The sequence below is a fragment of the Cinclus cinclus genome, chromosome 1 (genome assembly GCF_963662255.1).
Source record: "Cinclus cinclus chromosome 1, bCinCin1.1, whole genome shotgun sequence".
In the NCBI taxonomy this organism is placed as follows: Eukaryota; Metazoa; Chordata; class Aves; order Passeriformes; family Cinclidae; genus Cinclus; species Cinclus cinclus.
The window spans coordinates 2,964,402-2,977,696 of NC_085046.1; the positions used below are offsets into that span (position 1 = coordinate 2,964,402).

Genomic DNA, 13,295 nt, shown 5'->3' on the forward strand with positions numbered 1-13,295 from the left:
CATCAGAAAACATATAATAGGTGTCTGAACTTGTGCCTCATCTAAACAAAATGAGAGGATGGCCTTGGAGCGCTTCCCCAACCTTAATGGTCCCATGAATTTGTGGAAACCTTTGGGCTTCTTGTGCAAGGAGCAAGGAGTCAGGTGGACTATGGGATAGTGAATAATTCACACAGCTCTTGGCTGACTGGCTTTTATTCACTCTTCTGGATGCTTCACTCTATATCTGACAATATTTGACAATGCTGGACTGATCTTGATGATCTTGGAGGTCTTTTCTAACTCAGTGATTCTATGATGCTATAAATTCTGATGGACACAATTCATTTTGATATTAGATCAACTTTTTCACCCCTGGATGTTTACTAAATTAACTTCACTCAGTTCAATGGACAAAAGATGTTTTATACCCACTGAGGGTCTGATTGACTCAATCTCGCCCAGTTCTTCTAGGAAACTTTCAGGTGAAACATTTTCTCTCAGCATCAAGGTGCTCACCTCTTTGCAGTACAATTAAGAGCAGCTATTAATTCTGTACAGACACTACCCAAAACCATAAATAGCATCAGCCATAATTAAAAAAATAAATAAGAGAAAAGAATTAAAACAACCTTGAAATACTCCATCGTGGTGCATCAGCAAAAGCACAGAACAAGAACAAAAAATAATTCTACATGCAACAAGAACTAAATGAATGCTTTGCTCTCTGGTTACTTCCCCTCTGCTCTCATCCATTCACTTAATTGCAACATGCGTCATACACACACAGTAATGTCACAGGAGTGCGTACACTTACAGGGTAATGGTTGATAGTTCTGACATCTTGCAAGAGTGCTGGTTAGCCCTCTTAGGCTTACAGTAGCATTTCTGAACGCAGCTGCTAAATATGACAAGATTAGCATTTTTTTCAGCATATCGTGAACAGGCCAAGGTAGGTCACTTTCAACACATTTCATGAGACACGTCACAAAGATGGAAAGCGGACACGACAGAATGGAGTCACAGCACGAACCAGCTGCTTGACTGAAGCAGAAATTAAAAAAGTAAATAAAATTAAGGTGCACTGGCTGTTGCTGGCCGTTTTGATGTGCTGATTCATGGACAAACCAAAACTCAAACACCCTGAAGGCAGGGGGGCAGCGCTAACGCATCCCAAAATACACACGGCCTGTCCAGCGTGGTCTGGTTTTGTACAGAGGGTCACAGAACAATATATTTAATGGAAGTTGGCTGCATGCTCATGGAGAACAATCAGAGAGTAACATAAACTTGCAGGATGGGGGTCAATCTAAGGTGAATTGGGTCAGGTGTTCCTTATTTTCATTGTAGTGTGGATCCCTTCTTTTTAACACAGAGGTTCCAGTGAGGACACCAAAGCACTTTTTCCCTGATGGGGCGGGAACTCAGTATGGAATGTGCAGTCCTGGCTGGTAATTTTTTTTTTTTTTTATTTTTCATCACACACACCACGACGGCGTGCTCATCAAAGCAGCAGGCTCATACACTGAGGAGCAGGACCTTGATCCCTGCACGCTGGATTCTAGGAACAGCTGCTACAGAGAACAAAGTAGTTCCTTTCCAGCCAGCTAGGAGAGGCTTATTTAAATCAGTCACAAGAAGGGTAATGTGAAACATGGAAAGGTATTTGGAGGGATCCTGTAAGAGATTTTATATCTGGGCTGCAAAACGTGAAAATTGAAAGTAGTGATTTCTTGTCGACTTTGAAGGGGAAAATTTTTGTTTTGTTTTCAACATGTGGTTGTTTTGGTGGGAATCATCTCGGGAGAGGCTGGATGTTTACAGTAGAGATGTCTAAGTAAAACAGACATCCTTAGGACCCTGAGAATCATCAGAATAAATGGTTGAGAGAGAAACACACATTTATTGGCCAGGTACATCTGACCTGTTTTAGATGTTCAGTCTAGGATGGGATGAACACCAAACACCACTGAGTACCCTGACTAAACGTCCATTAATATAAAGGTTAATACATTGATTTTTAAAGCAATTGCTTTCAAGGCAAATATTTAAGTTTGTTCAAACAAACCCAACTCCTTTTCTCTCACACAGTCTAAGACCTGTGTTCACAACTCAAGTAATCTATAATCTGAACAGTAAACCAAGATGAATTGAAAACACTAAATTTCTCCCTACTTTTACCTCCTTTAAGTCAATCCCCACCACTGGAGTCATGTTTTGCTTCCTTTCGGATAATTAAAGCCTGATAACTGTGTTCCTATTAAATATTACAGTATAAGAGCTGGAAAGAACACAGTCTTGTGGCATGCACACATCCAGCACATAGGTATAGAAACCATGTTTCAACTCATGAAATGAATTTCATTTCTTGGATGTTGCTGAGGAAGTAAACATGAAAATGACTGCTCCCTTTGCACTATAATTTCTGTGCTAGATTTTTGCACCACCTGCTTTTCACTGAGCTGAGTTGGGTATTAATTGTCCACTTAGACTGATCAAAAATGAGTAAGGAGGTTTTAGGGATAGTTCCATTTTATTGTGACTGAAGCTTTCAGAATTGACTATGGATTTTGAGTGCCACTCATTTTTTTTTGATCACTTGATCTGAAACACATTTCTTAGACCAATTTTTACCACAAGAGGGCTGTTCAGCCTGTGTTGAAAAGAAACACTTACGAGGCATATTGAGGTACAGAAACTGAAAAGGAAATATCTAAAAATCAATAATCACTTTGAAAAGTCTTAGCCATGGGCTGTTGCAGGGGTCTGTGCTCTTCAATGATAGACTTAATGTTGCTGTGGCAATCTAGAAATAAATTCCCATCCATGTTTCCTTTACTGCTTATGCCCTGTTTATTTGGCAGGGACTGATTTTGTTACAGGTTTTCCTGGTGAACAGACCTATCATGACAGCACTTGGTATTTGCTAGAATTATTGAAAAAAACAGACTTGATTTTGAAAATATTATCTAACGATAATATACAATAAGGATAATACCTAAGGATTAACTGCTGCTCCCCACCCAGTGAGGGAACATTTGCACACAGGTTTGAGATGCAAAACAATGCTAGCATTTCTTAGGAAAATCTTAATATTTCAGTGCTGTTAGAACTTATTTTCTGCCATTTCTATTTTCAGTAGAGATATCTCTCTGATCTTAGATGGTGTAAAGTGTCCCAGATCTTTAGACTACAGAATTTATAAATGTTTTCTTTTCTTTCTCCCTCCCCTTCTATTTTGCAAATTTTATTTATTATCAAACCAGACACGTTGGTGGAAGGGAGAAAGAGAGAAGAGACAGAGGAGGCAGGAACCAGGAAAAAAAAAATATGAAGGAGGAAAAAAATAGACAAATATAAGAAAATGGACAGAGATGAGATGATGGGTATGAAAACACTACACGAATCAGGGCAGGATCCTCAGACCTCTGTAGTCACACAGAGAACAGAATCGGTCACATCTAACTCTACGTGCCAGAGACAGATTCCAAACTGAACTATCACCTTGAACTCACTCAGGGAAAGGACAGGGACTCCCAGGCTGAGCTGGCCTGTGTGACAGAGACATCTAAGCCACAGGGGATGCTCTGTGTGCCCGAGGTGCCCTGATGTCCCCGGGTGACCACAGACGACGACTGGACTGCTCAGATCGAGTACGAGACTTTAGACAGCTAAAGGCAAACGAGCTGGGTCTCACCGCAAGTGTCCTGGGCAGGGACTGCAGCTGCATCTGGGAGGAAGAGGGAGGGTGCTAGGGCGGAAGGGGAAAGAAAAAGTTAAACACTCCTGGGATGAAATGAGAGATGGATGATGTGGCTGAAGGCCACCACATCAGACCCAACACCTGGACGTCTCAATGCAAATGAGAGAGAGCACAAATCCGAGGCAAAAGGGGGTGCAGTTCAATTCTAGATGTCTCAGAGGTGCTTGAGAGGAGTGAAGCGAGCATGCTGATCCAGGGGAAGGAGGCTATGCTGCATTATCCAAGTACATCCAGAATGAAAATGGTCAGGGTTCTGAATTTAGCTTGCTTCCAACACACAAGGAATGATGAGGTTTGTGCCTTGTCTCTCAATGTGCTGGAGGGGAGCCCTTGGGGAAATGCAGTAAAGGCAGAACTTGATTCATGCAAATTAAACCTGCTCCTCATGAAAGATCTTTGCGCATCCTGCTTGATTAATTCTGTGTAACCTCACCATGAGTAGGATTTGCAGCTGTGTAGTAGCAGGAGAAGGAATGCAGGGAAAAAAAAAATCAATGAAATAAAGCTTTGAAATACAGTAGAAATTTAACCAAAGTGGAAGTAGAGAGATTGTATGGGAGAGAGAGGGGAAAATTGAACAGTGGATCCATATAATATATTATTTATGCCACACACCCGCTTCCCCTCAGCTGACACTTCACTAGGCTGGGAGACATCCCCTTGCTGCTCAGTAGCTGAGGATTCCCTGAGCTGCACTTGTTTCCCTTCAAAACACCAACTACATTCACAAGCCCCATGCCCTTACAGACCAAACTTGTTCTGTGAGCAGCAAGCAGATTCTACAATTCCATCCCACTGCAGTGGCTGCAGCTCTGACCCGCTGTGTGCAGGCAGAGTCCTCCAGCCCTCCCATCCAGATACAGAGTAAGCACAGCTGCTTCTCGGCAAAATTGTCTTTTATTTGTCTAGTTTTTGAGGTTAACAAAATAACAAAATAGCTGCGTGCCTTTTTCCTTGTCACCCCATGCCAGCCTGGCAGAGACTGGTGAGAAACCGGCCATAAAGTGAGGTGAACTATTTTAAATTTGTTGTTTAAAGTTAAATAAGCTATACTAAAGGATTTTATTCTCTGGACTGAGTAGGTCACTACTGACTGTGGAAGGAGCCAGGCAGGATTGTTTTATTAAACCAGGTAGATCACCTGCTGTCCTGCTAAAAGTGCAACAAATGTTGTGCTCTTCATGGGGAATAGAAAAAAAGAAAACAAAAAACCCCCCAGAAAACCCCCAAAAACAACAACAACAGCAAAAAAAAAAAAAAAAAAAAAAAAAAACAAAAACAAAACCAAAACAAAACAAAAAACAAAAAAAAAACCCCAACCAACCAAACAAACAAAAACGTTATCTCTAGTCTTTAATGGAAAACAAATCCTAATTTCTTAGTCTTGTTACCTAGAGTTCTACTTTTCCTTGCTAATACCACCAAAATAAGAAGCTGAAGCTTAATGGGTGCTTGCAGATTAATGCAATGGTTAAAAACAAATGTTTAACAAGCATGAATTTGGACTGGAACCTTTTGTCCAGTAAATCTGACCCTTGATTAGATCTGAGGCTTGAAGATGAACCTGAATGGTCAAAGAGAGCCAAAAATCCTATCTACAGTGCTCATTCTTGGCTTTTCTAACTTTTACAGAGTGGACATATAAAGGAGAGCACCATTGCTATATTTGGAGTGAAATAATGAAGAGATTAAGCCTAATATTTCCTGTGTTCTAGAGAATAAAGCTGGTAGCAGAAGGCAGAATTCTTCCAACAAAAACAGCCTTTAAATTAACTGTAGCTTCAAGGTTCTGTGTCCTGATTCTTCCTCTGTATTAATTCTGGAGTTTCTGTTTTATCAAGCTGGGTTATTCTCTCTGATATCCAGAGCACAGATCCAAGTCCTGCACTGTGGAGTAATTCTGATGGAGGTGCAGCAGACAATAGGGTGTTCAATGAGAAAAATGTACCATGCCAAATGAGATTCTTAAATAAATAAAGATTTTGAATACTTTACTGTTTCAAATGAAGAATGTGCATATCCAAATCCAGGCACAAATATCTGAGAATGGGATTTAGCTCATTGTCCTTGAAAGAAAGCAAATGAGCAAAGCCCACAGAGTGTTTATTGTCCCAGTCTGACACAAGAAGTGGATTTTCAAGCACTGCAGACAGGTTTTGGTTCCTGTCAGCTGGCAGAGCTCAGCATCAGGATAACTACATTTGGTTTATGTAATTTGCAGCTCTGAAGCTCCATTTACACTGTTTTGACTCACCTGCCTTGCATGTTATACAATATCCCTGCAGATTCATGGTACAGCCCCTCTCTACAACTCTCCTTAATGGAAAAAGAGAGCACTGCCTTTGTTTAAAAAGCCTGGGCTTGCAAACATTTAATCAGCTGCACAATTCCACTGTTTTCATTGGAAATAGGAAGAGGAATTACAGCTTGGAAATCCCTCAGTAATGATACAGGTGGGACTAAGACTGATAGGAACCTTACACATGGATTTGGTCCTATCTTGAGGTAATTTGCCTCTGTTCAAACAACCTTCCTCGAGACTTAATTCTGTATTAAGCCTGGTGGCCTTTGAGGATGTTCCTTGACTCTCCAAGGCAGGAAGAGTTTGCTCTTACAAAACTGATTAGCTGCTTTGCACCACACAGTTCCTCTGGCACACAGTGCTAGTCACAAGATCCTCACAAGAAATTCGTCTTCCAAGATCAAAAAACCTCCTGCATTGGGGCAGCACCACTTTGCTTGTTCCTTCCCTACCTCAGGCTGTGTACTTGCTTGGAGTACATCCTAAAAATTCTCCAGATGTAAAAGTAACCCCGCTGGATGTGAAACAATGCCAGCTGCTGAAGTGAGACACAATAAATCAATGGCAAGGAGAAACGGAGACCCTGAGGGGAAAGTAAATTCCTGTTGTCCTCATATGATAGAGGCAAAAGTGTGAATGGTGGGAAAAACTAAGTGGAAGTCCATGGTTGCTGGTGGGCATCGAGCCTTGGTATAAATTGAAAGCAAATTCAGGATCAGAGATGTCAGAATTATTCCCCATTTCCTGCAGTCTCACATCGATTGCTGCATGACCAGTTGCTTCAGCTCCACTTTCATCTTTATGTTAAGTAACTGATTCAAAGAATCAGTGCAAACTGATCTGGGGACAAAGAAAAATTCAGGTCTACCCCTTTCAGTCTAACAGTGCACTCAAACCAACAAACTTAGAAACGAGCAATGCATGAGGAAAAGAACAAACAGCTGGAAATGTGTAATTTGGATATTCCCAAGTTAACACTCAATTTGAAACTTCTGATTTTTTTTCTGATTCTCCAAACCTATTATCTTTCCTAGGAGCTAAGCAAGCCGTTCTGATGGAAGATACTGTACCCAAACCCTTGGCTAATTCAAAAAGATGAGTGGCCTTAGGCACTGGACCTTCCCTATCCTGCTGATCTCCATGAGAACAGAAGCATACACATCAAAATTAGGTTATTCAGTCTGACCAAGTGCAGTGACTTCAGAAGCACATTTGAGATCTGTTCTACATTTTCTTTCCAAAAGCTGCCTTCTTTTTGCTAATCAGGAAGCTCCAGCATGTGGCAAAATTTACAAGTTTACAGCGAATTTAGTGAAGTGCTGCCACTCTCCCTTTACAATGCAAAGCTTTTTATTGTGCACATTGCTAAAGTATTTGTGACCTTTTAAGCAGCAAGGTTGGAACAATTTTCGATATCTAAAGTGTTTCAGACAGCACGTGTGTGGGCAAAATTCTATATTTACACAGGCACCCTACAGATGCAAGCACTTATGTATAAATCCCTCTGGCTTGAGCCTCTGGGTGTTCTGAGCTCTGTTCCATACCAGCTAAGGCAATCAAGCCATGATGGCTTTGGTACTGTCTTTGAAAGGTGTTTAGATCTGAAATTTCCAGATCCAAGCTGCTAACGTTTCAATGGGAACTCAGAAAACACTGTTCAGTCTTTTTTTGGTGCCTCAAACTCTGTAGCAACAGGGCTGTTAAGGCTAATCCAACCCCTGATAGAGCTGTTGAGAGTGCACAAAGCTTCACTGTGTTTTCTTAAAAAAAAAATAATAAAAAAAATAAAAATATATATATATATATAATTTCTATAAAGAGAATTGCAGTGTTGGATAAAACCTGGCATTATTCTCTCCCTCACTAACCTGCAACCCTCCTTGATCTTTCAAGAGAAGGAGCACCTTTTAGTGGCTTCTCTTCTAATGCAAAATTGCTCCCTTTCAGTTCATAGCTTGCTCTTGTGACAGATGGGAGGGAAAAAGGTCTGTGCTTTGCTCTTTTGGGATGCAACTTGTAGGCAAAAAACTTTGTTCTCTAAGGCTGCCACAGATCATGGAGCCAAGGAGAATGTTCAAGTCATCATTAGAGAATTCTTACACGTGAAACCCGGGCAGATTTCATAATCTGATGAGTTCATCAACAACAAAAATCACCACTGGATCTTTTCTCTGTCTGTTTATCCATTTAAACCATAAAATTTCCCATAGAAATGTCTTACAGCCCCAGAAATAGTGTTTAAAGACAAAGTCAGCCTATTTTTCAATGCTACTGCAACAGGAAAAAGGACAGGAGTCAGCTTCCACCACACAGACACCACCTGTGCAAGCCAAGGCCTTGCACCCTAAAATCCACCTTCTAAAGATTTACAAATAATAGAAGCAGAACCCTTTTCAATGCTGCATCCATACAGGTGATGTTGTAACAACAAGAAATATGATTTGTGACCTATGATTTCGAAATTAGACCCTGTCAAAGCTCTGCTCATGGGGTTGTATGTCATTGGAAATGGAATGGAATTTCCTTTCTAAATACTGATTTGCTCTCATGGAATAGTCCTCTGGCAGGAGCTCCATGAAATAACAAAACCCCTTTCGAGGTAGAAACAGCTTTAGGTTAACCTCATCACTTATTTAAGAATGCAAAGGATGCACTGGATGACAGGACAGTGTTTAGGTTAGGAAAGTAGATTTGACAACCAAAAATTCATCTTCCTGTCCTTGCCACAGGCACCTGAGGGATTCAGATGCATTTTCCCCTCAGTTTTACAGTAGCAATAACAGCTCCCAGGAACATTATAAGCACAATTAAATATTCTGTGCTGTTTGATTTTTACAGCAACTAAAACCACAGATAGGCAACCAAAGAAGAATAGGGCTTTTGATTATTTTATCTGAAAATAAATAAATCCCTGATAATTGCACTCCTGCTAATTATGGTACATAGCCTGCATGAGCTTACATTCCTAGTTAGTACACTCACGGGTTTATTTCCAATCTCTACCTGAAAATATTGGCACAAATGAACACCCCCATTCTTTCCACCCAAAGATTCCAAAGTAAAAAACAAAACAACAGCAACAACAAAAAAATCAAAGCGGCACCCAAAGTAATAATTTGCCTTGGGCAATGCACATGACAAGTATTGTAGTTAGTGAATGAGCACATTTTTTCTAGAACTTGAAATAAACCCACCAAGAGCTAGTGTCAATCAAAGCAGCAAGTATCTAGTCCCCTGTCATTCCTCAGAAATGAGCACTAGGTCCTTGCTGATCATCAAATGACTATCATCTGAGTTTTCCAGTGTATTTTCCTGTGGTAGAAAAGGATTAACCCAAGGACAGGAATTCATTTTGTTGCTGGGTCTTTGGTCATCCCAGCACCCAGCTGGCAGGACCTGGGGCTCAGGAATTGCAGTGCCCTCCTAGAGAACACACTGTCCATCCAACATCTGCCATTGGCTTGTCAAAAAATGAGCCTTTTGGCACCAAGACCCTGTCAATAATTATCAACTCAGGCAGTCTGAGCACTTGCAGCAAGACAAAGCAGTAGCTGGATGAATCACTGCGTGTGCAGTGACTTTGGAGGTGAATTTTAGAGGAGTGTTGTTTACCAAAACATCTGGGTTACAACATTGCTTTTGCTGCCCTAACCCTCTAGGTTGCACCATAGGTAAAATCATACCTACCTATGATATATGCCATGATTCTCCTTTCTTTCCAGCAAGATGCTGATTGGAGGAATGACATAGACCTGAATTAGCTAGATATATATATGTGGTTATTTGTGGTAATTTTCTTTGCATTGAGTTTTCAACATGTGATACAAAATTTCAGAAGAATCTGTCAAAGCAAAAGCAGAAACAGGCTCCCCCCTCCCAAATGATACCAGTTGTGATAAACTGGAAATCATAATAAAATAAAAAGAAGATTCTTTTTTTCAGATATATGTTCTTGATCCTTGAAAATGAATGAAGAAACAAAGATTTGATGGAAATGTGAGGGTCTTTTTAATCTTAAGGGTTATTCCAGCATGCATCTACATCATGCACCTACTAAATATTGCAGTGTTTTATGGTGGTGATGCTGATGATTTTCTCTCTAGAGTGAATATTTCAGCAATGCAACAATGCTTGTCAAAATAACAGCGTGGATTTAAGCTTTGTGTAGGCATTTCTGTAGAAATATGATGGGGTTTTTTTGTTGTTCTTTTTTGTTTTTTAATGGGGGGGGTGGTGTGATGTACTCTCTCTACAACAGCTTGACCAAAACCAGGATGTCTGAAAACAGATTCTGACATACCAGGTTACACACTGTTGGGTGGATTTTTCACTGTGAAAACAGTGGTGCCTTGCCAGATCAGTCTATGATCCATTTCCTAAAAGAAACTGATAGATGATAAATCCATGCAAATAAAGCAGGCCTGGTGTGCTGCTCTGTGTGCTGAACCATCAGAGGGTTGTGAATATGTGTTTGCAGTCCCCAGAACTGTGAGATCCCTTTAATTCATGGGTCCTGATGTGGTACTCCTTGGCTCTCAGCATATGGGGTAACTATCCCTAAATAATCTCCTTCAAGACATTCACAAATTGCAATTGGAGATTATTAAAAGTCAGGGGCTTCTTTCTGCTTGGAATCATGTTAATTAATTTATGACTGGATGGGAAATACAGGCACCAGTTCAAAAGATGGCCATTTGTTCTGTGAGATTAAATAGGATATGCCACAAGGGGAATGGCTTTAAAAGGGAAGACAGTAGGTTTAGATTGGATGTTAGGAAGAACTTATTTACTGTGAGGGAGGTGGGGAGACCCTGGCACAGGGTGCCCAGAGCAGCTGTGGCTGCCCCTGGATCCCTGGAAGTGTCCAAGGCCAGGCTGGACAGGGCTTGGAGCAGCCTGGGACAGTGGAAGGTGTCCCTGCCATGGCAGGGGAGGCACTGGATGATTTTAAGGTCCCTTCCAACCCAAACCATTTTGTGTCTGTAATCATGGCACATTACTGCTGCTTATTTCAGCAGCTGGGGTGAGAAACCTGCCTGAACTACGTTAATAGCTGTCTTAATTACTCTAAGAATATAATCAATAACTCTTCATGCTTCCCCACCACCTGGGGATGTCAGAGTTCCTCCCTCAGATAAAAATCTATTCCATTTGCATTACTGATCTTGCTTCAGTTCAATGCTTAATTCGGCAGAATTATTCAGGACTGACACAAGACTAACTGAAACCAGGCATTTCAAGAAAAAAGAAATCTTGTATCTTTGTCACTCTGCACACTAAAAAATAAGTAATGGTTATGATGACTATTGGGAGGAAGTATGGAAGTTTCTTAGAAAAATAACTGAAAATAACAATAGAGTTAAAATGATCATTAAAGGAGTGTCTTCTATTTCTGTTTTGAATTCCTACCTCAGCTGCTTAGACATTTTGATGAATCTATACTTTAGATACCCCCAATATTTTCAGCTGTAAAGAGGAGTTTCTCTCTAAAACATCACCAGAAGAAAGATGGAGTGATTGCTCTCAGAACCCGGTGGGTTTTTGGGGTCTTGGGCTGAGATGGGATCAGCAGCATGCAGGCAACTCCCAGGGCAACTAAAGGCATGAGGAAAGGCTGGGGAGGCATGAGACTGGTGATGAATGGCAGAACACACAAGTGGATAAAATGGAAGTTTATAACCACAGAAGCACTTGGCCACTCCAGGACGATTGTTAGGAATTAGCAACATTTTTGTCAGCCTAAAGGCTGTTGCACACAATGATCAGGTTGTTTAGAGAGTAAGTCTAAGTTTTATTTATTTATTTATTTATATATATTTTTTAGTGGGAATAAATCCCCGATAATGTGCAGCAAATGATACAATTGATTGTTTAATTTATTTTAAGGCAAATCTTACATTCTCCAGTGGCTACACTGCATTAATTAAGTCTCAGTTCCCCTGCAGTGCTCTCTTCTGCTGTGGTCCTGTCATAGCTCCCAGCTAACTTCTCCAGTGGGAGATTTTAATAATGAATGCACAGTGGGAGCAACATATGATTAATCTTTGAATTTAAGCCCATCCTCAGGGCTTTAAAAATCAAATACAGACTTAAGTGCTTTGCAGAATCACCACAGTGTCTATGAAGTAGAACCAGAGGTAGATTTTTCTAACAAAAACAGGCACTAAAAGGACCTGAACCTAAACATGTACCAAACATAAAAAAAAAAGAAATTCTGCTCAAAGTCAGTAGCCAAGTTTTTGGTGTCTTTCATTTTCTTGTTTTTGATCATGGAAGTACCAGCTGTATAAAGGGTTATTAAAAAAAAAATAAAATGGAAGGCTGATGTTAGAGTAAATCTCTATGCCTGCTGCAGATCCCTGTGGCATTACCTTCAAAAACAGGCTGAAAATCCTCCCACAACCTCATTGCTCCTCACCTACTGAAGAGAAAGTGCTTAAAGATGTTCTGGAGTAAAGATCTGGATGAGGAATTTGGTCTGATGGAATGATGCTATAAAAGGTTGAAAGAGCAAAATAGAACATGGAAAATGCTTAATATGAGCACAGTCTAAATGTGAGATATTTCAATATGGTGACAGAACCAGATTATGATCTATGCCCTTCCTTCCTTACAAGCTCTCTTTTTGCAGGGTATGAGTGCACAAATATCGACTCTGTCTGGTGGATATCTGCACAGAATTATAAATTTCATTCCTTTTTGTCGTCCCTGTGTGAACTTTTCTGCTGTCAAATCTGTTTGGATAAACAACACTCCATAACACATACATCAATGCGAGATCGATTTATACACGCCCGGTTATAAAAGTTGCAAAAAAATATGAGAAAAAAATAATGGCAGCGAATGGAACAGAAAATATGATGTTTTCTCTTGGTTTTGGTGGCTAACTATACACATAGGAAAAACACCAGCAAAACCCAGTCACCATATTGATCCAAGATGACGAGGGATGTTTGATAATCCAGTTAAATCTTTGGAGTCCATGGCATGCTTTGCTTCATACGTGAGATGTGCAGCAGACACCAAACATGCACTTAAAATCTCAGACTCGGAACGAGCTCTGCACATCTGGGGTGTTAATTACAATCTAGGACTCAGGGATGACTTCCCAGCAGCACATCCATGGGAAGCCTTCATGCAAGCCCATGGCAGACCATGCACAAGTTAACTAGTCACTAATTCTCATCCTCAGTTTTATTTCTGAGCTAAATCCACCCACAGAATCAATTTAAAACATCATTTTTGGCTGTG

At 40.5% G+C, this 13,295-nt stretch overlaps 1 protein-coding gene across 1 annotated transcript in view; it reads right to left on the bottom strand.

Moving 5' to 3' along the window:
* The window catches only part of ADCYAP1R1 (ADCYAP receptor type I), a 133,708-nt gene that overhangs the window by 7,711 nt on the left and 112,702 nt on the right, over positions 1–13,295 (bottom strand). The window contains 2 exon segments of the mRNA XM_062505264.1: positions 797–880; positions 3,677–3,730. Coding sequence (XP_062361248.1) covers positions 797–880; positions 3,677–3,730 — 138 coding nt within the window.